The sequence below is a fragment of the Panthera pardus genome, unplaced genomic scaffold (assembly GCF_024362965.1).
Source record: "Panthera pardus isolate Hobbes unplaced genomic scaffold, ASM2436296v1 HiC_scaffold_25, whole genome shotgun sequence".
NCBI classification, from domain to species: Eukaryota; Metazoa; Chordata; class Mammalia; order Carnivora; family Felidae; genus Panthera; species Panthera pardus.
Genome location: NW_026526821.1, coordinates 81,607,761 through 81,633,744, shown reverse-complemented (window position 1 = coordinate 81,633,744; position 25,984 = coordinate 81,607,761). Strand labels below are relative to the sequence as shown.

At 35.5% G+C, this 25,984-nt stretch overlaps 1 protein-coding gene across 4 annotated transcripts in view; it reads right to left on the bottom strand.

The window, feature by feature from the left end:
* The window catches only part of AFTPH (aftiphilin), a 66,829-nt gene that overhangs the window by 9,242 nt on the left and 31,603 nt on the right, over nt 1–25,984 (bottom strand). For 2 of the 4 annotated variants that reach the window (XM_019436747.2, XM_019436833.2), the window contains exons 3-8: nt 17,398–17,549; nt 14,936–15,062; nt 14,474–14,530; nt 10,641–10,763; nt 4,304–4,364; nt 2,691–2,774 (exon numbers count right to left, since the gene is read on the bottom strand). In XM_019436747.2, the coding sequence (XP_019292292.2) occupies nt 2,691–2,774; nt 4,304–4,364; nt 10,641–10,763; nt 14,474–14,530; nt 14,936–15,062; nt 17,398–17,549 (604 nt within the window). The remainder of the gene's footprint in view (nt 1–2,690; nt 2,775–4,303; nt 4,365–10,640; nt 10,764–14,473; nt 14,531–14,935; nt 15,063–17,397; nt 17,550–25,984) is intronic. The other 2 variants (XM_019436909.2, XR_002076639.2) reach the window with 2 other exon arrangements.

Sequence of the window (25,984 nt, the reverse complement as noted above, 5' to 3'; positions counted from 1 at the left end):
AGATCTCAGATGTTTACAGAAATCAAACAAGCAAAAGCAGCTTCCACAGTTATGTCCAACAAGGGAGGAAGGCTATAGAAAATGTTTGTTGACTCTCCCAAGTTCTTAATATTTCATTAAGGTACAGTTTCAAAATATACTTAACAAGGCCTTTTATTAGTATTTCTAGAAGTATGTAGGTTTCAATTAAAATCTAAATAATTGTAGATGCCTGTAAGGGACCAAATGAACCCAAAGTACCTCCTTCCTCCACTGTGAAAGGTTGGATTCCAAGTAACCACAAAATTTAAGCTGATGTCTAATATATAATGCAGAGTAAACAACTGCATTTCGACTGGCAACAGGAAAGTGGTAGTAAAAATTTGGTTGGGTTTATAAAATACTGGCCATTTGGCTGTCAAAGAATAAAGTGGGAAATAAAAGAGAGAGAGAGAGAGAGAGAGACAGACAGACAACACCCACCGCCCCAGCCCAAAACAATGACCATCACAAAAAAAAAAAGGAAAAGTACCAGGACTATGTATTTTTCAAAAACAAGATAACTATTCTACACTAAAAATTGGAGTAATTTTTTTAATGGAAGAGTTTGCTTGTTTTTTCTTTTTGTTTTCTTCTTTTTTTACTTTACAGAACCTTAATGAGGCATAGTATAAATAACTATAAAGCTAGCCAACCAAGTTCTATGCCAACCTCCTAATTCTCACACACAAAATAATTAAATAATCGCAAGCTAAGTAAGACAAAATGACTTTCCCAGAAACAAGTCAGAAAAAGTGCAAGCAAGTGGTGAAATGGAATACTGAGAAAGGTGCTGATACCTGTAGCTTGATGGTAAGTTTTAACAAAACCCAATAGCAATAAAAAGAAGCCAAAGCAAATTTATAGTAATCAAGTTTACACAGCAGCTAGAGCATACTAATGAAAATATGGAACAAAATTATTTAAAAGGTTCCAAAGTAATGAGGACTGCATTTGAGCATGCTAATTTCACTTCTATTACAGCTCTAAGCTTCTGAAACCACTTGCTCTTCTCAAAGTTGTGTATACTGAGCCTGGTTATCAGGTGATTTCTGTACTTCTTTATATGGTGAGATTATTTGTGTTATGAATGGTTTTCAACTGAGTTTGAAATGTAACGAAGAATTAAGTTTAAACCAGGTTTTAGGTGTCCAAAAATAGCGACCTCATGTAAATTACAGTATGGTTCATGACAAAACAAATCTGAGAGCAAATTAAAAATGGGAGCTTGGTATTTCATTCTTAGGAACACAGTAATGAGGAAACTGATACACAAGTTTTTGGTTGTCTTTTCTTCCCCCAATTAAGTATTAAAAACAGCTAATTAGGCTCACCCAGGTCATTTGATAGCTCAAATGTATTTAGAAGTAACTTGAGTAAACAGTAAAATATCATTTGGAAGTCAAAACCAGACACAGATTGGTTTTTCATATGCTTACAAAATCTCAGAAATAACGAAAATGATAACCAGGGGCTTAGGTTTGAGAAATCCAGTCATTCTACCAAATGGCCTTAGAACTTCCTTACAGTAGGATCAGTTTTCCATAACCAGATTTTGGAGAAGGATGTTCTGGCTTCCAGGCTCACCCTTATCTGACTTGTATGGTCTCCCCCATTTCCCACCATGGTTCCTAAACTGCTGGAAGAGGGTGGTATATTCAAGTGGAATAGAACAAAACCAGCAAATTCTCAGGACACAGGCTGGCTGTGTAACTGACTGCTAGTGGGGATGGAGAGGGATCCTCGCTATGCATTCTGGGCATCAGCATCTATATAGCACCCCAACAGCTGTCTGGTGATCAATGGGCATGATTACCAGATCACAAGGTGGGATGACAGGGACTCATTAAAATTATATTGAATAAAATGTAAACATAAAAATGCCATTATATTTTAATCTTTTATTCAGTTAGAAAATGACAAAGTACATTAGTCCTTTGGTCAATAAACTGAACTTCGCAGGGCTGAACATTAATTTAACAGGCACTCCAGTAAGTTTTAATTTCTAGCTTTTAATATCTCATAGCAGTTATTTTCTACTATTAGCTTCTGTAACATTTTTTTCTTCATGGAAAACTAACAGAATACTTTCTATGTAAGAGCTACATGAAAACTACAGAATAGTTCTATGTGGGACCTATATATAACTAAGTGCTAGACTAACATTTTGGAATCTAATTATACACTTAGCAGTAATAAACAACTAACTGAATGCTAGAACTTGTAAAGGTTCTATTATCACAGGCACTACAACGTAAAGTCATCTTTGTATACTAAAATATTCTTATATCTCTAAACCTGTATTTTCTCAAATGGCTTTATAGAATATGCTTGTAAAAATAAGCATATAAAATATCACATTTTCCATTTACAGGAAAAAAAAAACCCCACAAACCCCGCTTTTAACTAAGGACATTAGGGCCATTTTACTCCTAGAAATTACTTTCAGCTCTGAATATTACACTTAGAAAGCTTTCTTTAAGACACATTTCACAGAAGTCAGTTGTTATAATCAGATACTAGGAAATAACAATAGACAGATAAAAGAAAAGTATCAGAAAGATATTAGAGAGAATACAATCTACTCGTTTCCTTGTTTATAGGAAAGTCACGTGGTGTGGTCATGCTTTTTAGTAATTAAACTAGAATTGTGGTTTGAACACTCTGCTGACCTGGGATTGTGGTGCTGCTGCTAGAGCTACTGTCATCCACGGGCCCAAAGAAATCAAGGTTCAGAAGAGTGGAACCTCCACTAGCTTGAAATTCAGTGACCGTGTTGGTGGGCAGCCACACAGAAGGTAAGCCAAGGGAGGAGGGGTTATGTGTAAAAAGGGGTAAGACACACACTTGAACATGCAGGTTATAATTAGTAGTCATTACATATTTTAAAATCAACATTAAAACAATGTGTACAGTATTAGTTTTTCATTACTAAGGACATTTCTAAAGTAACAGTTTAATCCAATGTACATTTTCTCATGTACAAAGTAAATAATTTAACACTTAGTAAGGTTTTAGTTAGGAGTTCAGTTCTTTCAATCAAAACTCGAAGCCATACCAGAAAGACCAAGGGGAAAGTGTACCCGTTAAAGGGAAACAATACTTTAATCTCAACCCAACATTAAGTCACTGTACATGCCCAAATCAATCTTCCATGTTAGTAATGTTGGTTTCTAATTAATGATTTTTAAAAAGTGACAAAGTTGTCAGTTTCAGGACACACACCAATACATTAACTTGGTCTAAATTAAAATTAAGAAGGAATGTCATAACTGCCCTACCCTGATGTGCAACCTCAAGCTGTACTGTTCCCCTTTAACTCTGAAACAGTAATCAGAAATAGTATACATTTTTAAAGAAGTTGTTTGTTAATAAAAAGCATGATGATTTGACTGAATAAGACACCAGACAATAGCAAAAGGTGCATCCAGGCTTTCCTTCAGCACTGTATTCAATTGGATGCTTTCCATGTCCTAGGACCCCCAGCCCAAGGTAAAGCTGATAGAGTGACAAGTGTATTAGACAATGGCTCAAATAACTTATGAAGTGTAAGGAATAAGGGTAATTGTATCTTAAGATCCAATTAAAATTTGTGGTGTCAACACACTGGAAAAGTAGCATTTGAAAGACCCACATTACTAGAATAAGTTATTCCTTTTTTAGGATTTTCTCTTAAAGCCATGAGAGAAACCAATTATTTCTACAACTACCTACTAGTACGTTGAGATAAATTTTAGAAAAAGATCATGAAAATCATTCATTTTCCATTTGCATAATAAGTGCTCTATAAAATATTATTAAATCTGAAAACTACTTTGAGTCAATAAATATGGATCTATTTGCACATTGTTTTTGGTTATGTAATTGTGCTTTGTGCTTTTTTTAAGCAGCCTCTAGCCACAAGACTTTGCATCCAAGAAAATTCCACAAATTAAAACTACAGAAACAGATTTCAAGTGAACTGGTCCTACCTAAAATATCATTTAAACTACTTAGATATTGTAAAAAATAAAGAAGCTTTTTACGTAAGATAAAGAAATCAAAATTTTACCTAGCTACTGCTACCTGAATTTGGACATTAATACTGTTAATAACAGTAACAGCTGTTTTTTTGTTTTTTTGTTTTTTGAGCAATTACTATTCAGAAAGAAAGCCTGAATTTCCAAAGATAAGAATAAGAAGTTATGTTCAAACAAAAAAGGAAATCAGCAGAGAGAAGTTTGTCTGAACTTTGTAGCTTTCTTAACTCTAGCTCTGGTGCTAGAGGCTCTACGGAGAGACGTACCATCTAAAGGGTTAGTAAGGCCACTGCTACTCCAGTCAAACTGGACGGGTGGTAGAGACTCCTAGAGTTGAAAACCAAAAAATCAAAATTAATCAGTACAGGCTGTAGCAACGTAAAGAATCCTTAAAACAAAACAAAAAACTATTATAGCAAGATCATTAGGCAATGAAGAACCTAAAGACAAAACTGGGATAATTTACAGTTTCGGAAGATTATCTAAAAATATGAACACAAACAAATTGAAAAACTGACAAACAGTAGAGCTTATTGATATTAAGAAAAACTGAGAAATGGAATTACTTTTATATTTTCAAACATACTTATGGACTGATTCTATGTCAAGATTTCAATCTATTCTCAAGTTACAGTTGAAAACTACTGGCTAGATTATAATACAAATATTAAAAAAAATCACTGACTTTTTTCACTGGAGTGATCTACTTAATATTAAATGACTGGCCACTTAAAATTTCTCAGTAGATGGTCTAATGCAATAGAGAAGGTACCATACTGAAAAGGAGGAGATTTGCATTATCCAAGACCGAGTAACTGCTAATTAACTAGTTGTATGATCACGTGTGGTTTAATTTAACTGGTCTCTTTATATATAAAATGAGAAAGTTTAGAGTCCAAGAGCTCTGGTTCTTTACAATTGCCCAAACTACAAAGAAAATTATGGGCCAGTAAATAGGAACTACGTTTAAAATAAAAAAAATTAAATCAACTTCTCAAACTTAGAAATCACTTATAATCAGTATCAGAATTTTAAAAATAATGTACTTAAAAGTATACTCAGAGCTCGTTTGCATATTCTAGGTTTTAAGATTTTGTTAATTGTCAAACACATAAATTGAGCAAATAGTACATGTGAGATGGAAGGTGGTACAAAATATTTTAAAAATGATCATTGCTTTAAGAATAGTCTTAACAAGAAAAAATTGGGATTCTTAGTTTTCTTTCTTCTTTTATTTTTGGGGTGGTATTGACAACAGTTACTGAAATAACCTGTGTTCTAGAAGACTCTTGATACCAACATGTTGCTGTCTCTTTTTTTGGTAGTGCTTACCACTATGCTTTATTGTAAGGTAGATATTATTACAACTTTATACTCATTTTTTTTTTTTTTCTGTGTAAAGACTTGTTCCCTGTAGGAAAGGAGCATGAATTGGTTATTTTTGAAAGTTTAATTCCATGATATTATAATACAATTGTCTTGATAATTGGGATACCAATGATAAGCATGTTACTATAAGCATTTAGTCTTCCCTAAAGCAGGTCTGGAGATTTAGGAGGGAGGTATAAACAAAGCAAAATGCTAATATTAGTAGTTGCCAGGGGTTAGGGATAGTTGGGGGTGGGGAGGGCTATTAAAGAATTCTTTATGGTGACAGAAGAGTTCTGTATCTTGATTGCAGTGGTGGTTACACGTATCTATCCATGTGATAAAATGGCATAGAACTATACACACACATTGAAATCAAGTCATTCCTGGTTTTGATATTATACTATAATTAGTAAGATGTAATTAGGGGGAGAAACTGGTGAAGGGTACAAAGCATCTCCTCTATACTATCTTTGCAACTTCTTGTGAATCTTTAATTCTTTCAAATAAAATTAATAATGCTGGTGAAAATCTAGTTTATAACCTACCCGCAAGAGTGAAACATTTAGAAAAGATCTTTAGCTGATCTCAGAAACCATCAAAAAGCTGTAAGTATTCCAACAGATTCAACTATTATTTTACTTAGAGATCATTGAAACCTTTAGTCCTATTGAATAGTGACTGGATGGACAATACTCAAGTTTATGCAATAACAAAATTTCTGGTTAAATGGAGCAAAGCTCTTTCATCAACATGTTTTATCTAAATGATGTCAAGTAACCGGATGCTTAGAAATAGTTCAATGATTTGCTAGGCATTTTAGATTCTCATCCAGATATAGGTCATTTTGAAGACACAGCCAATATTATAACAATGAGGTGCTAAAACATGGCTCAACATTTAGTGGAAATAAGACAGAAGTAAAACAGGACACGTTGGCAATTATAAGCTAACTAATGGCATTGCCAAGGAAGACTTCTTAAAGAGAAAGCATTGAATGAAGCATTTTAAAACAAACTTAAGCAATGAGGTATGATTACTGTAGACACTAAACACTAAGAAAGGTAATAATAAAAAGAGCAAAAACATTATATGTTAACTAAATGGAACTTAAGTAAAAACTTCAAATTAAACAAAAAAAATTAAGTACCTTTAGATTTATCCTTATTTCATGGTTTTGTTGCTTTGGTAATAGATGTTTTTTTTATTTCTGTTCCTAATCACTTGTTTTTAGTATATATAGAAATATAGTTCATTTCTATATATTGATCTTACAGCCTGAAATTTTGCTAAATTCACTTATTGGTATTACTAGGTTTTTATAAATTCATTGGGATTTTCTATGTAGATGGATGTCATTTGTTAATAAAGACAAAGAATACTGATTAAGAAAAAAAGAGCAACCCCCCCGCCACCCCCCCCCCCCCCAAAAAAAAAAAAAACCCAATGGGAACTAGAAACCAGAGACTTGGGTTCTAGTCCCAGCTGTACCACTGATGTATGATTTTGGGTACATCATTTAGCCTTTCCAAATATATTCTCTTAATGTAAAAAGAGCACAGTGCTACACAATTTTTTTTTTCTTTCTTCTAACTTTAAAATTCTGATTCACAGTGCACCTGGATGGCTCAGTCGGTTAAGTGTCTGACTCTTGATCTCGCAGTTCATGAGTTCAAGCCCCATATTGGGCTCTGTGCTGACAGTGCACAGCCTGCTTGGGATTCTCTTTCCTTCTCTCTCGCCCCTCCCCTGTTTGTACTCTCTCTTAAAAAATAAACTTAAAAAAAATTAAAAAAATAAAATTCTAATTCATAAATGAAATAGCCACATCCAGAAGCCTAAGAGGAAATTTTCTAGTAGTGACTAGCTAGATAACTGCTAGCCAGAGAGCTGACTCGAATTAGCAGTGGATAAAGTGTGGTTAATGTACTGATCTTGCTAAGTAATAGGGGAATTAGTAATGGCACCATGAATGATGTGACCTTGACATTCACTGAATAAAGATTTAAAAAAAAACCAAAACAACAAAAGTATCATTATTGCCTTTTGCCCACAAGCTGTTTTTTTCAGGTAAAAGTATCCTAGAAAAAAACACCAGGAACAGTTGTTAAATAAGTCATTAACCTCCTAAACAAGAGATACAATGGTATAAACTAATTTGGAAGAAACAATAAAAATCCAATGGGTACCCAGATTGAGCCAGATCAGAAAGCAGGCAGTTGTAATGAGAATTATACAATGTTGGTAAGTTTGGAAGTCACTGTTAGTGATGCCAATAAAAAAACATAAAAGGAAGGTATGGTGTATAGTTGACCAAAAAAAAAAAAAAAAAAAAAAAAAAAAAAAAGGTATTAAACAGATCTTTCCTGACACATTTTGTTGAACTTCTAGTACTAAAGGCTATGGCTGTTTCCTCCAAATATCATGACTAGTGGAAAGATGTAACAGTATTACAGCATGGCCAAAATGTAAAGTAAAAATAATACACACACTGCCTGCCAGAGAATATTGGTAAGAAATATTGTTTTATATAAAGAGAATCTTACAATGTACTTTAGATGTTTCTAAAATATTTAAAATATTCAGGAGTACGGAGCCAAGCAAAGATCATATAATTTAGTGCAGAAGGTGTGCTGAGGTGCCTTCTGATACGTGTATGAAGTCTTCAGTTTGAGTGTCTGTATGCTGACATGCTTCATGTAGAATGAAGGCCTACAGAGGCTTAATTCAGGCTTGATTCAGAAACAAATTTGAGGGGCAACTGGATGGCTCAGTCGGTTAAGCATCTGACTTCAGCTCAGGTCATGATCTCGTGGTTCGTGGGTTTGAGCCCCACACTGGGCTCTGTGCTGACAGCTCAGAGCCTTACAGCCTGCTTCAGATTGTGTTTCCATCTCTCTCAAAAATAAGCATAAAAAAAAAAAAAAAAAAGAAATTTGAACAACTTCGATTGGGAGATGATATTTTCATTGGCTCCCAAAAAGCCTAAAAACTTAAGCTAATGAGGATCACAAACCCCAAAAAAGGTACTTAATATTTATGTGTATTTTTTAAATAAAGAGATGTATGCACTAAACAGAGTAAAAGCATGTGATTAAAAAGAGTTTTTTGTTTTGTTTTTTTTTTTTACATAATTAGCAAGAGACCAAGTTCCATCTTCTAGCAAAGAAGTTAGATGTGCTTAAATGCTGCTGAGAACTTCTATACTTGACTAGAAAGGGGGACAGCAGTCCTTGGATTATAAATATATATATGGGTGTATGCATATGTATAGACACAGCAGCAGCTAAACACCTATCATGGAGCCCTGATTAACCTCCATTAAATTAATACACTTTAGTTTCCATTAAAAGTTCCATTAAATTAACATACATGTTTTTTATTAAGTCATCTAAGACTTATAGTCATTTATAATTGAATTCTACAAGAAAGATGGTAAGTATGAGGGGTGACTAGAATATAATATGTAAGATCAACTAAACCAACTAGGCGCAAAAATGACAAGTGACAGCTAACTCTGATAAAATAAGCAATAGTTTATGGGGTGCAACACAGAGAAGTGGCTGGATGGAGAAGAGGAGGAGGAGGAGGAGGCAGCAGGCAAAACGAGCAACAAGTGGCCTCAAGTAAGAATGGCTTCATTTTCAGTAAATGTGCCACGTAGTCTGAACCAGGTAGTTCAAGTTAGTTTCCTAATACCTCACACTGTAGGAATAAAAATGTTGCCTTAAGGCAGAAGTGGGAATGTGCTATGGGAGAAGTAATTTTGGGCAGGCCTGAGAAGGAAGCTAAGAGCCAGAGAACAACGTAAGGACAATTAAAGGAAGAGAACTAAGGACAGATTCTACCTACGGAGACAAATTTGCCCAAACCACTTTGCCTGTTGCCAACCATCAATAAGGCCAGGCATTTTATGTTTCAGGCCTCCTTGCCCACTATTTCAGTGCTAGTAATGAAGTGGCTTCAAAGGGATGTTTAAGCTATGCTAAGTATAAACCACAGTGGTACACAGCCATAATATCAGATGTTCCTTGAAACACAGCTGAAAGGGTAGGACTTTGCTTTATGTTACTGTTTTCTACAGTATATTCTTCAAAATTCTAGTTCAATGGGTGTTATGACTCCTTTTCCCTTGGTCCCTGTGGCCAAGTAAATTTAAGAAATAATTAAAATTAAATAGGGTTATTTACTGCAGGATACTCCAGAGACCTTAATATGTGTGTTGAGAATCTTCAAGGGTGGTTATTGGGTATGTATGAAAAATTTTCCAAACTTACTTCCCCCTGGAACCCTTCTTTAGTAGAGCCTCTCTGGGGGTTAGTGTTCAACGAAACACACACTTTGGGAAAAGCTGTCCAAATACACTTTTGTGTTAGATATAACACAAAGATGTTATTTAAGGTAAAAGATGATATTTAAGGTAAACAAAACAAAACAAAACAAAAAAAAACATGGCAAGAATGTTTTAGAAATGGTAATGTTCACTTAAAAATATTAATCTTCTAAAAAAAAAAAAATGTTTAACCAGCACTCAGTTTCTAACGATGTGGGAGGAGTAAGCAAATTTTTCCACAGATAAAAAAGTGAGGGGGAAGGCTCTGATATTAACTATATTAGACTGAAAAAAATTTGTGCTTAATGATGCCAAGGAGGTAAAGGATAAGAAAGACTGCTTTCTTTTCTTCTGAATCTGGAATGTTTTGTAAAAGGCCACATTATTTTCAACTTAAATAACTTTTATTCAAACTCTCAAAACAACAGTTTTTGATGCAATAAACACTTAATTTTATTACTTAATAAAATTTGCAGGTTTCAGGAAAAACACACAATAGCAGATTTGAAGAGTCGGTGTCAATGTAGCATTTCCCAATTTTTTTGAAAATCAGCACTTACCAGACTGGTATGTCAGTAATTATGATCATACAATGTTCAAGCTGTAAGGGGTTTTTAGAGATGCCTGCTTCACAAAGTCTTCATTTTATAGGTAAAGAAACTAGGGCCTAGATAGGTTTAAAGGACTTACACATAACCAGCTAGTGCTCAAGTGTGCCTTTTTTAAAAATTAAAGATAGTTTGTTAATTGTATTCCAAGGGATGTTAATAAGTACTCAAAATCATGTCCATCATGAAGTAAAAATTTTTACATATTTTAAACTAAAATTTATACTTAAGGGAAACACTCTGGACGTATGTGTGTATACATGCATAAATGTATCAATACACAGATATTTTTACCTGAAATTGGTCAGATGTACATGTGTTCATTTCTGGTGACATGGTGTTTGTCTGACCAATGGAAGCGATTTTTTCTGCAGCAGATAGTGGTTTCAATGGTTCCTTGGTGGGTTCTAACATACCCTGAAAAAGGCATATTAGCCATTAATGGGGAGGGGGAGGAATCAACTCAAACTTCATGAGAAAAATCAATGTAGCACAAAGTAAAAACCCAAGTCATTTGGAAAGTGCTAAAGACAAAAAGAAACTACTGTTAAATTTTGTTTAGAGAAAATTTTATAGCACTGTAGTGGAAAATGTTTTACAATAGTACCTTTGGAATCCAAACTTTTGAACCAAGACCTTGTATTTTAAATCAGATTTGTTTTAAAGTGCCTAGTTATCACTGTTATACAAAAGCATAAGCAATTTGGAATGCCAGGGGTGGGGAAGAGGCAAGCACAACAGTATATAGTATGCAGGCCCTAAGAATCCAACACTTTTGTGACGTTTCAGACACTGAAACAGAAAAGGACATCCTTTGTACCCATTACACCATGGTGGTGCTTCGAGAAGTGAGAATTCTAAAACACACCATCTAGAGAGTGGCACTCTTGGAAGGGCCAAGATGATGGAGCAGCATAGAAGTTCTCTGCTTCTCTCGTCCCTGAAATGCAGCTAGATTAGAATCGAACCATTTTGCACACCTAAAACACATCATCTAATGTGATGGGGTCTACATGCTTCAATGTATGTTTAGTATTTGAGCCTATCACCACTAGAGGATGGGAGCTTTCATACTTAGTTCCTTGAATTGGCATAGTAGAGAAACAGCCATCTCAGAGGGGAAAACATCTTACATGTTCCACTACGTGTGTTAAAAATCTAACACACTTTTTGAGTAAGAAACGAAGGCACTGAGGATGGAGGTAGAAATAAAGAAGGAAAAAAAAAAATCAGCAGTTTGCATCAATACTCTACCAAACACTACTAATAATGGGTAATCATCCAGGTTAATGGCCTGCCAAAAAGTTTTAACACATTTTAAAATAACACTTGATAAACTCTTAATATTTATCAACCAGACCACACAAAAGTCCCCCTTTACTGGGGGAAAAATATCAAAACTGCTAAGACAGCTTTGTAAGGCTAGAATCTGTAAAATCCAACCCCCCCTCTTTTTTTATAAGAATCTGTAAATTTCTAAAAACAAGTTTTCAGGACAATCTCTCCTCTTTTCGTGTAACAGGGTATATGCTGGGGCACCTGGGTGGCTTAGCTGGTTAAGTGTCTGACTCTTGGTTTTGGCTCAGATCATGATCTCACGGTTCCTGAGTTTGAGCCCTGTGCTGCGCTCTGAGCTGACAGTGCAGAGCCTGCTTGGGATTCTCTCTCCCCACCTCTCTTCTCTGACACTCTCCTGCTCGTTCTCTCTCACGCTTTCTCAAAATAAACTTAAAAAAAGATAGGGTACATGCTAAAGCAATTTATAGATGCAATCTTTTTTTTTTTTTTTAAGTTTATTTTGTGTGTGTGTGTGTGTGTGTGTGAGTGAGAGAGAGAGAGAGAGAGAGAGAGAGAGAGAGAGAGAGAGAGAATGAATGAATATGAGAGAGAATATCCCAAGCAGGTTCCATGCTGTCAGAGCAGAGCCCCACCAAGGGCTCAATCCTGAGAACCATGAATTCATGACCTGAGCCGAAATTAAGAGTCAGACGCTAACCACCCAAGTGCCCCACACAAATTCCATTCTTAACGATGATATTTTATAAAAGGCTTTCCTCCAAAGCTTGAATGAAAATAAATTCGTGGTCTGACTCATCAGCATATACATTCTGCACACTTTCTAGTGTGCCCTTATGTAAAGAGACCATGCATTCAGCAAACAATTACCAACCTTAGCCAACTTTTCTAATGTCAACTATCACTTAAATCAGTGGTCCTCAAAGTGGTCCCCAATCAGTAGTTTTTGCATCACCTGGGAACTCGTCAGATACATAACCCCACCCCTACTGAATAAGAAACTCAGTGGTGCCCAGCATTGTTTTAACACATCTTCCAAGCAATTCTGATGCATGTTTTTTATAAAGTATTTTTTTAATGTTTTATTTTTGAGAGAGTGAGAGCAGGGGAGGGGCAGAAAGAGAGGGGGGCAGAGGATCTGAAGGAATCCAAAAACACAAACACATCCTTGGGCTGAGGATCCAAAGTGGGCTCAGGCTCTGCACTGACAGCAGCGAGCCCGATGCACGGCTCAAACTCACAAACTGTGAGATTATACCCACCCTGAAGTTGGATGCTCAACCGACAGAGCCACCCACCCAGGTGCCCCAATTCTGATGCATATTAAGGTCTGAGAACGAGTGACTTAACTGACCACTTAAGGTACTATTGCTTCCAATGAGACCAAAAGATACTGAACACCTTATCTGTGTAAAGCACCAGGGGAAAAATTCAGGTATAATTAAAATCTGAAACCAGATATGAAAAAGAATGTTTCTAAACCTAAGGCATCATAAAGATGGAGGAGGAGAGATGTATTCACTAAGTCAGCTTTGGTATTAAAAGCTTATAAAAATGGTAGCATTATTGCTAATAAAGATTGTAATTAAGGCAGAAAAATAAAGCAAGAATATCCCTAATTCCTCACAAAATTTAAAGAACTGGCTCATGCCTGAGCCTACACATAAGGATTAAGTAGGTTACCGCCCCCAACGTGCTGAATGAAAACTCCTACAAATTAAATTCATAGTTTCTACCTCAGTATGTGACAGTAACACCAACCACCTCTAGAATGCTACTCCTTGAGGAAAAAAGAAATGCAAATAACCAAAGGCTAGAGTATGTCCTGGATTGTATTTACCCACAACAGCAAACAGTATAGGGATAATCAAGGTGTTTTGAAAATACAAGGCAAGTTACATTTGTAAAGGAGAGAAACTGATAAAAAGATTCAAGCACAGGTTTTTGTCTAATTCCACAAAACTACAAAAACAAAACGAAGTAAAACATTCCAATTCAAATCAATAATTAGGCCTTATTCATGGAAAAGTTTTGTAGATTAAAAAAGGTCAAATTTCACAGCAAATTCATTTTTGCATGCACATAAAGTTGTATAAATTCCATACCAAGCTATATTTTTCTTTCTTAAACATTTTTCCTTGTTTTCAAAAGTTATTGGTGAAAGAATTTAATTCACCAATAACTCAAAGACACACCAAAAAACACAAACACATCAAACTTCAAAGTGTGACTGAGTCTTGAGAAGGTACAGAAAGTAAATTCCTCAGTTATCCTGGACTACCTGGCATATCTGAAAAAACAAAATTCAACATATTTAAAAAAATTAATGGAAAAACCGAGGACCGATTATGGGTCCTGGCCCATTTTCAATTACTATCATTTGGTATTCCCAAGGTTTTAGACACATCCATCCATAGCTTCAATAGTGCATGATTTAAAACTGATCACAACTGGGTTACAACAAATGCTATCTACGCCTTCAAATACTTCAGCTTCCACTTTTTAAAAGCAAATTTAGGAAGAAAAACAAAAAGGAAAGAAGAAAAAGCAAGACCTCTAAAGGTACATTTTACAAAGAGTTATGAGCACTATATTACTAGGATAAAGATAATCTTCAATCTAAAACAAAACAGTGTCTTTAATTAATACAGCAAGATGTCCTTAGATCAAGACTTGAAGGGATGAGATGAAAAAGGATATTAATACTTATTCCCTTAATGTTCCCACACTAAACACCCCTTAAAATATACTTTCCACATCATGCCACGTAAGATAATTTTATAGAATGAATGCAGCAATGATAAATAGGTACAGGGACATTTTGTACTTACCAATCCTGCTGCATACATGGGCACTATAACAGGCTGCTTCTTGTTACCCGTGAAGAGCTACACATGTGTGTTAGAGAAAAAGAATGTATATTCAGAGAATGAGATGTCATACACCGAAACAGTTAACATGTTATTGCATACATTGTGAAATATAAATAGAAGAAATTGTTAAGTTGCCCATATGGGCTTGTATTTTGGATCTGTTACTACAATTCCTTTATTTTATAGTTAATGAAAAACATTACAAACAACCTTTTCTAAAAGTAAGAAATATTGACTGGAGAAAAATTTAGATGCATTTATGTTTAAGAGCTGGCATATTCAAAATACATGAGCATTTAAGCCAACTAACATTTATTTTTCTGAGGAACTAGCTTATCACAGCTTGAACAAAAGTGTAACAGAATTTAAAAACACCCATAGGTCCACTAACGGATTTTCCAAGGTACTAACAAAACTCACAATGTTTCGGGTGTCTATTCCCAAGGAGCACAAAAGCTTCTTGTTGCTATGGGAGCCACCCCACTGATATCTCAAGCCATGTGCATCGTGGATGTCCTGTAGCTCGGTCCACACATCCAGCAGTTCCCTGCAAAGGTCATGATGAAGCCATCAACAATGGGTTACTCAATAGCTTTCACCATGAATCCTAGTTTTAATGTGACTGTGAAATATTATACATTCCAGTTAATCTTGTGTTTAACATGAGTATACAGCTATTTTCTGAATAAAATCAACGGCCACCACTTATAGTCATTAAAGTAGCTAGTAGCTAAGCTAAACTCATTTGAAACAATATGTCAGTAATCAACCAAAATTTAGCCTGTATGTTTTTTCAATTGTAAAAAATTTTTTTTAATTTTATGTTTTTTTTTTTAACATTTATTTATTTTTGAAAGACAGAGAGCACAAGTGGGGGAGGAGCAGAGAGAAAGGGAGACACAGAATCCGAAGCCAGCTCCAGGCTCTGAGCTGTCAGCACAGAGCCCGACATGGGGCTTTAACTCACAAACTGTGAGATCATGACTTGAGCTGAAGTCTGATGCTTAACTGACTGAGCCACCCAGGAGCACCAAACTTTTTTTTTTTTTTTTTAACGTTTATTTATTTTTGAGAGACAGAGCACGAGCAGGAGAGGGGGCTGAGGGAGAGGGAGACAGAGAATCTAAAGCCGGCTCCAGGCTGTGAGCTGTCAGCACAGTGCCTGACATGGGGCTCAAACTCACAAACTATGACATCATGAGCGGAAGTCAGACGCTTAACTGACTGAGCCAACCGGGCACCCCTTAAAACAAAAATATTTAATATTTAAGAGGAGGAAAGAAATCATTCAGCATTCCACCATATTACTATAGCTATTTAATATGCTTTCTCTTTGAGTCTTGATCCACAAACACATAACTGCAATTACAGCAAATACATAATTTTGTATTCTTTTTTCAGATTTTAAGCATTTCCTCATCTACATGTATACCTTTTCCAATGGTCATGTAACATTCTGTTAGACACATGCATCATTATTTGACCACAACCTTATAGTTTAAATAAGTTATTTTCACTGTTCATCTCCTATTGTTAGTAAGGCAAATTATCTTCCTGTATTTTACAGTGTATTTTGTTGTAGAGTTGTGTTATTTCCCAAAATGAATCTCTTGGAGAGATTTCTGGGTCTAAGAGTATGAACTATCTGTACAACTAGCGTATTTTTAAATAACACATCTAAACAGTTTTAAGATGGTAAAGCATAAACCTTTTTGTCCCGTTCTCAGAAATCACCCCCAAAAAACCAAGAAGCAAATCATAATCTCCATATTTAAAAAAAAATTAAGAGATAACTAAAACTTTGCACCACAAACTTTGAGGTCACAAAGAGGGATGAAGGAGGGACTTGTAGAGGGAGAGAATATGTTCAGAGGTGGAGTAATGAGATGCAAAAGTCCAGTATAATAACTTTGAAATTAAAATTAGATAATCAATCTAGCTCCTCTAACATCTAATAATTAATAGGAGTTCCAGAAAGAAAACAATGGAGGGAAAGTAACTGTATTGGTATTATATTGGTAATTGTCAATTCAAGAGAACTGCCCAATACTGAAGGACAGAAGCCTCCAGATTGAAAGGTCATATACCTAGTGTTCAGTCCAATTAATAAAGACTCATATCAAGATACTTCATTGTGAAATTTCAGAATACCCACAACAAAAAAATCCTAAATTATAAATTTAACATAAGGGTAGAATAAAAATTTTACTACCCATGTACCTTTATTTCTCAGGAGGCTATCAGAGGATGTGCCCCACCAATATGGGCTCTAAGTGAATGGCAATCCCAAGATACCATGTTTAAGAAGGCTAGATTGAATCCATCCCAAATTGGGATAGAATGGTGGAAGGCTCAGGGGAAAAAAAAAAAAAAATGGAATGGCTAGCCTGACAGGTTTGATCATAACCTGGAGGGTAGGAAAAGACTGAGTAAATGAAAAAGAGAGACAACTATTAAGTCCAAGAAGAAGCTTACTATAATGGAAACAGTGGCTTAGCAGTGAACACTATTCACATGATTAAAATAATGAAAATACCAAATATCAACTTAACAAAAAACTATGATGTAAGTCATACAGGGAAGATGAAGGGAGGAGAAGAGCACATGTAAAGTCTAAATTCACACTTATCATACTCAGAAGTCAAAAGATAATACATAAAATCGACTGAGGAGAGTAAGGATTTAGAAATATTTGAAAAAGCGTTCAAAAATGGAATAGGGAGGTTTTTTTGTTTTGTTTCAGCACAATATGATTTTTTAAACTTCAACACAATGTTACAAGAACATTTTAGAACCCTGATGTTTTAAGGTAACTGTTGTTCTAATTTATAAGGTTAAAACTAAGGAACATACATGCTATCTAAAAACTGTCTACTACTTACCCACTTTCAGCTAAGGCCTCTCTTGTTTTTATTGGGAAGGTGCTTGTTTCCAGCAAGTGCTTCAGGGAAGTAACTTCTTCTTCAGTATCAGGGATAAATATTGAAGGAAAACATGCTTCGAAAATTCGCTCCAGGCGGTTTAGTAAAGCTGTCTGCATCAAAACAACCCCCCCAAAAGTTTAATTTCTCTAATTTTAATGATCTTAGTTTTATCATCATCAACACACATACACACACACACCTCTGACCCCACACCCTGTCCACTACTACAGGAGAGGGAGGTTCACTATCAGTCAGGTACAGGAAGCACTAAGTCAAAGGAGCATAACTACTTGCAGAACAGATGCTCTAAATGATCACTTTAAATACTCATGGTGATACAGTGGCGACAAGTAAATGTAGTTATATGCCAAGCAACATAGCTGGTACTTTGCAAACATTATCTTATTTATTAGCCTATTAAAAAATTCACAAAGAAGAAATTAACTACTCAATTGTATAATGAGAAAGCAATCGCAAAGTGTGAATTATCTACCCAAAGCAAAACCAAAACCAAACAGCAACATTCATAAAAGCAGGCGGCATTCATATTCTATCACGGGATGTTCCCTACTACCACCCATGTACTCTAGATTTAGGAACAATTAAATTGAAGGTTTGTGAAAAGTATTATGCTATCATAGTTGAAGAGAACTTTTCTCTTGAACATAAAAACATTTGAATTTTAAAACACTTTTAGAAATACCTCTGCTAAAAGAACAAAGTAGGAAAGAATGTCTTATTTTTACTAAAAAAGCAATAGCTCATTTTTCATTTTGATGATCTGTGTTATCTTTTAAAAATCCCACTTCTTTACTCTTCTATGGTGTATACAGGTGTATTTTTGAATAGAACACTGCCTTTCTTCCAAGAATGGATATTCCCTAGAGTATTTTTACTGAGAACACTGGCATTTTGAAGTATTTTCTTTAATTAAAATTTGCTGAATTTATATTAACTTACACTTTTTAGGGGTACTACTAGGTTATTCTACATGTGCAGCCCACAGTAACTAACATTTATCCCCACTATCCTAAGTGTAACTCAGACACATGTAAAATATTTTCAACTTAACTCAATTTACCGCTTAAACATCAAATAGGAATACAAACTGTTAAAGACTGTCGGGAGTGTACTACTGAAATGCTATCGAGTATACAAGAAAGTGCCACATCATGGTGGTATTTCCTGCCAAGTAACAAAGACAAGTTAACGCTTGATTTCTGTTGTTTAGCACAGTCAGCAAACAGGAAAATGAAAAACAAATGGAAAATATCTTCCAAACAGATTTTCCAATCCAAAAATCTCTTTTGGAAGCAGTATCAGAGCAAAAACTTAACAATGCATAATTAGTCTCAGGGTACTCTTCTGCTATCTCTACAAAAGTTATTCTAACACCTTCATTATATTCATGTGTGTGATATGGGAAAAGGTTCTCAGTATCAATTATGAAACCTACAGTAAAGAGTAGACTCAAGATCCCAAGGCTCGTGAAACTTGAGTGTGTCAAGGGGACTGGCACTTACTTGCTTCAACAGAGGGAATGGACAGACATTACTTTTAAAGGGATCAGATAACCATCTAATTGGAAACATGATGAGCACAGGCTCCTTCTGGGCAGACAAGGTAAACAAAAACTCACATATGACCATATTTTACTTCTCTGTAAATTAAAATTGAATCTCTCTCGTATCCTCTTTGTTATCCTTTTCATGGGAAAGAAAAAATATTTGTCAAAAGAAGCAATGACCCCAAAATACATTCAGTCATTTGGGCAATATTACATCTAACTACCAAGTCTTAGGTACAACAGTGAGCAAATTCTTAAAATGAGTGGAATGTATGTGAACATTACATTCAAGTTTTTACATCTTCCCCCTCTCATACAGAGTATAAATTACATGGGAAATTTAAAAGACAGTTCCATTTGTCTTTAAGGTTAGATATTACATTCGATTGCTTCAAATATTTTGTTGAATGAAGTAGAGCAAGGGTCAGAATTTTTTTCTATACAGGGCCAGATAGTAAATAGTTTCAGCTTTGCACCAGCCATAAACAAGTAAGTGTGGTGTGTTCCAATGAAACTTTATTTACCAGAACAGGCGGCCAGATAGAACAGGCCATAGTTTGCAGATACCTGTGGTATGGCAGTAAATAACAAAGATTCAAATAATCAGAACCCACTAATTGAAAAGCATCACCCACCACAAGGAGGAACTCTAACAATTTAACAAGAAAGCAGCTAACAGAATTAAAGATTTTGACGAAAATTGAATTTCCTCTGACATTTTGCTTTAAAAGTACATCGATTTCCAACTATTAGACTATTTCCAACTATGAGACTAGTCAGGAGGGAATCCTCTAGAAAGAGTTCCATACTAATATTTTGTTCACAGTAATAAATGCCAAATTTCATTTGCTACTAGTCAATTCCAGTAAGTAAATGGCTGATGTAACTATAATACTTTAGTGGAGGACTGTGGACGCAAGGGGCTGAGACTCCGCTTCTGGATTTATAAACTGGAGATATCAGGGGCAACCTCACAGGGTGGGTGACAAGTTACAGGATTAAATACTTGGTACCCAGTGTGTGGTCAAGAAGTGGTAACTTTTTCTTACTACTATTGTTATTGTACAGATGATATCCAGAAACAGAGTGCCTACCAAGGAATAAAGTAAATATCAAAACTAGATTCAAAGCTCACTAGCGATGTTGCTCTACCACTACTTGGCATTCTAAATCACTAAGAAAATATTTGTCTCAGACTATCAATTTCTACATTATAACAAGAAAATACAAATTTTTGCACCTTCTCCAAGATCCTCCAACTTAATTGGAAAATAAGTACCAATTTAAAAACGTCTATCATTAAGAACCACTTTTATAAATAGAACGTGTTACTGCTACTCCTTGTGGATTTTAGACTTTGGAAATTGGTAAACATTTTGCTTGACATTTTGGCATTTGTGACTCAAATCTTGATCACGCTATAAAATGCAAAGTGTGCAAATCACACGTTGGGGGAGTGTTTTACTTCCCAAGAAGCACAATAAAGTTACAAATTCAAAATGTAATGGAACATAGTCCAAGGAACTTGGTAAGTAGAACAGGTTTAAGAACATAGCTAACATAATGCTCGAAAGAGAAATTAAACAACCCACCACAACAGTCTCTCTTGTGACCAAACAGAAAGGTTTCTTTCAAGAAACAGATTTTCTAAAAGACTGTAATCACACAGTAAATTAAAAAAAAAAAAATTGTTTGAGATATTTGAGACATATGAGCACAAGATAAAAGTTATATATGAAAACTGTGATATTGGTAAAAGTTTTTGTTTTAATTATTAATTTTAACTGTTGTAATATCTATATAAATTTTTTCCTCAATACTATTAGCCATGGATAGTTTAATACATACAATAGCCTTAAACCAAATCAGTAATAAAATTAATATCAAATCAACACTAGGGTCACTAAAGTGAAATATTATTTAACTTGGATTTATTCTACTGTGTAAGAGTAAAAAATAACTTTATATTACTCTACCTAATAAGAATTCTTGTTTCTATATAGATTGTATCCAGCCATAAGAGGCAAGCTACTCCTAGTTTTGATTAAATGGGGATACTACACAGTTTTGAACTCCTTGGAGCAGACTGACTCAAAAAAAGATGTGAATGTAACAGTAATGTTTATTAACACATTACAGTACATGTGGACTTGTGTTAGATGTAAAATTCTAAAATATTATATTTGGAATTAGTGGTAAAGTCAGACTGGCTATGCTCTAGTTTCCCTCAGCAGATAAGGCAGCATATGGAAAGCAAACAATATCAGTACAGCCTAGTTCAAGAAAGTGAAAGATCAAAAGATGTCCTCTGAAACCGTCACAAACAGCAAAACCTTGATACAGTGTGTTTTTTCATTTAATGCTGATGCAGTGCTCATCACATGCCAGGCGTTATTCTAAATGCTTTATGAATATTAGCTCACAGAAGAACAGATGAACCATCAGAGGGAAGTAACAGTAATCTTATCCCCATTGTCTAGATGAGAAAAACGGAGCACTAAGAGGTTAATTTGCCCACAGTCAGATGAATATTACATGCTGAATCCTAATCTAGGAGGTACAGTTTCAGAGTCTGTGCTCTTAAACACTAGACTATGTTGCCATCAAAGCAGTTCGAAGTTCAATTTCTAAAAATTATAGGAGCTTTGAGGGGGGGGACTATGTCTCATTTCGAATCTCCAGTACTTAGGTTCGTGCATATAGTGGATATAAAAATGTTAGCTAAGTCAGTGTGCACTTAAAAATAAAAAAAAAAAAAGCACTTCACCCTTATTTAAGACTGCAGGGGGCATGTTTGTTCTACTTATGAAAGTAGATATTATAAGCCATCTAAACCATTTTTGTACATACATTGGATATATTTATATAATTGTAACAAGTATAAATAACCAAATGCCTTTATGTTCTAGGTACTATGTTTAATACTTACATGTTACTTTACTAATCTTTAAAAAAACAAAAAACAAATCCTGAAAGGTAAGTATTACGGTTTCCACATTATAGATGAAACTAAAGCTCATGGAGATTAATTAACCACAGTCTCATGTTGGTATGGTACACAGCAAGGATTTGATCCCAAGTCTGACTCCAAAGTCTCTTTTCACCAAATCATGCTTTTACCCACTTTTTGTGGTCTTTCAAACTTTTGTAGCCATTAGGTAAGAGATTCAACTGTTAACTGCTGAGGTGATGACCACACTTAAAGCAATTATTTCATCTATATAATTCATAGTTTTTAACAAAGCAAATTATAAATTTTTGCTAAAGAGTGATGCACTGTAAATTAATGAGAAGGTAACAAGTGCCCACACATTTAGCATACTAGTTAGCTGAGGTTACAATAGTAGCTGTATAGCAAACTAAATAAAATAACATTCACATCAATTACCTGACTTTTATCTTTTTAAGAAGTTGGGATTAAAAAATGTTCATTGGGGCACCTGGGTGGCTCAGTCAATTAAGCGTCCAACTTTGGCTTAAGTCACCATCTCCTGGTTCATGAGTTCGAGCCCCATGTTGGGCTCTGTGCTGACAGCTCAGAGCCTGGAGCCTGCTTCAGATTCTGTCTCCCTTTCTCCCCCTCTCCCGCTCAAGCTATGTCTCTCTCTCTTAAAAATAAACACCTTTTTTTTCCCAATTTTTATTTGAGTGATCGAGCGAGTGGGGGAGGAGCCGACAGAAAAAGGGAGAGAGAATCCCAAGCAAGCTCCACACTTAAGTTCAAGCCCCACGTCAGGCTCCACATCACGACTGTGAGATCATGACCTGAGCCGAAATCAAGAGATGGACACTTAACAGACTGAGCCACACAAGCGACCCTCAATTATTGCCTTTTAAATGCTTTTAACTTCAAAGCCAAAGAGGAAAAACAGTCATCAGTTCTCTCTTGAATGTGGAATTAGAAAACTGGTGGTTAGCTGAATACGCATGCCTCTCAATTCACACATGTAGCAAACTCTCAGCCTGGTGAACAGCCTCACGTCTGGCCATTACACGTTTTAAGAACTGGGGGCTCTGATAAACGTAGGGTTGAAAGTCAAATGCTATTCAAGGCAGGTGCCAGAGTCCATTTTATTTTCTCTATTCATGTCCAGCACTAAGACAAAGGAGAAGAGCATGGTGCTCAGAAGAGTTCCTAATCTGTCAAAACTATTCTGAGAACAGAAACTAGCCCCCAAGCAGCAGCCAGAACTAGAGATACTCTCACACAAATTCTCATTTGCCTCCAATACTTTCTGCCATTCACCAAAAAATGCAGTTGGCATCACTATCTCTTGCACCTTTACAGACCATTTTCCAAGAAGTTCATTTCTGAGATTTTTCAGTAACAATATTTATTGAACACTTATGTGCAAGACAACGTGGTAAACACATTGACATGTACAATTTTATTTTACTTTCAGAGTAAGGCATTTTAAATAAGTACTATTATTGTTCTCTAAATCTAAGGTTCAAGAAAGTGACTAATACAAATTAGTGTTGAAACCTAGATCTGAATCTGGCAGTATAACCCCAGAGCATTGCTTTTAAGCACTCACTGTATGTACCCAGGGCCAAGGCCTAAGGCCCACAATAACTTTAGGGATTCATGAAAATGTTTTAATAGCTAATATTAATATATTCATCTTTATACCAAGTTATAAAATAGAATTTTAAATATCTTTTATGGGTAAGTCATATAAAAGTCATATGTGGCCCTGGCTATATTGCTCTCAAAAGGTACACTGGCTTTTATCTTTCCCAATTTTCTCCTTTTCATATATTTGTTTTCCTATCAGGGTCCTTTATTACCTTGAATGTCTCTATAGTAACAATTATTACTTTTTCAAACCAGGTATGATTTCTGGGAAAGCACAAATGTTCAGCTATCCAATGGTTTAATTCATCAATGGGGGCAAAGCATTATGTATGAATTCACTTATACTCATTCTCAGGTCTGTCGTATCTCCATGTTTAGGGTAAAGGTATATAAGTAGCCGTTGCATTTTATTCACTGATGCAAACAAGTCACATTATTAAATGCAGAGTTTACCAACTGGTAGGTCCCAGTCACAAATATGTTATAAATCTCCCCTAAATCCTGAATGCTACACAGGGACAAATGGCACTCCCTCTTATTAATGTTATGTGTCAACTTGACTGGGCCATGTGCCCAGACAACTGGTCAAACACTGTTCTGGGTATGTGTGTGCAGGTGTTTCTGGATGAGATTAACATCTGAATTGGTAACCTGGGTAAGGCAGATTGTCTTCTCTAATATGAATGGGCCTCATGCAATCAAATGAAGACAGCTTGAGGACTGTAGTTGGTACTTCTCTGCCTCCATAAACACAAGAGCCAATCCCTTATTAGTCTCTTTCTCTCTCCCTCCCCCAAGCCCATCCATCTGTCTGTCCATCCAGCCATCCATCCTCCTGGTTCTGTTTTTCTGGAGAACCCCAAATACACCCCTATTTTATAAACAACTCTACTGGAGTATAAGAAGTATATTGAAAATATTCAGTTTTCCAAAGGGTAAGACCAGCACCTAGGATCCTAGACTCTGGGTCTTATGCCATTCACATGCAGACCTTCTTAAAAGCATCTTGTATTTAAGGTTAATTCCTAAAGTTCCTTCAACATATTTCTAGTTAGTTTTCTTCCTTAGGAACAAAAGTTGATTAATATTAACAGTTTTAACGTTGATAAGCATTAGATCTTGCTCTGAAGTTGAAGTTTAAATTTTTTTTTTTTTAATGTTGGTTTTTGAGAGAGAGATAGAATGCAAGTGGGTTGGGGCAGAGAGAGGGAGGCACAGAATCTGAAGCAGGCTTCAGGCTCTGAGCTGTCTGCGGACAGCCTGACGCGGGGCTTGAACTCACGAGCTGTGAGATCATGACCTGAGCCGAAGTTGGACGCTCAACTGACTGAGCCACCCAGGCGCCCCTGAAGTGGAAGTTTGGAAGAAATATAAAATCCACTGGGTAATTTAATCTTCCATTTAAGAGGTCACCTTATGCCTTGCCATTATTAAATATTAAGTAAGATATCAAGTACAATCGACACTTGTACACTTTATCAATTCCCAATTTCAAGCTATATAAGAAGAGTGAACAACTGTAATATTCACCATGCTCTAAAAAGATGGTTTGGCCTTTCTGCACAATTTGTGCATAAATCTAACCAAGTATTTCCACCTATTTTGGAATTAAACACCAGAATGTCAATTTTTCTGAGGGAAAAATAACACAAGAAATATTAGTTTCAGGTGTATGACATGATACGAAATGTATATATTGCAAAATGATCACCACAATAAGTCTAGTTAATAGCCATCCCATACAGTTACAAATTTTTCTTTTCTTGTGAGAACTGTTACAATTTTCTTAGAGATTTTCAAATATACAATACAGTATTATTAACTATAGTCACCCTGCTGTACATTACATCCCCAGGACTTATTTTGTAACTGGAAGTTTGTACCTTTTGACCACTTAATTTATTTGGTTGCTTACTTCTGTTTTCAGTAATAAGTTCAGGTGTTCATCTACAGAAAGGAAAACCTGCACAAATCTTAGGCAGATGATTAAATAAACAAAGGTGAAAATGTAGAATTAGAGTCAGTTTGAGAATGCTGACTTCCCAGCAAACAAACGGTTTATTTATTATTTAGCAGGTTTTTTTTTTTTTTTTTTTTTTTTAAAGAGCAAGCAAGTAAGCAGGGGACAGGGACGGGGACAGGGACAGAGAGAGAGGGAGAGAATCCCAAGCAGGCTCCACACTCAGCATGGAACCTGATGTGGAGCTCGATCCCATGACCCTACTAGGATCATTACCTGAGCCAAAATCAAGAGTCGGGTGCTCAACCAACTGTGCCACCCAGGCACCCCAACAACAATTTGGCTTATTTTACTTTAAAAGTATTCATAATTCTCTTCCTTCTTTTTGTGACACTTAATTTTTAAGCCTCTCAGAAGAAATCATCTAGTAACATTTTCC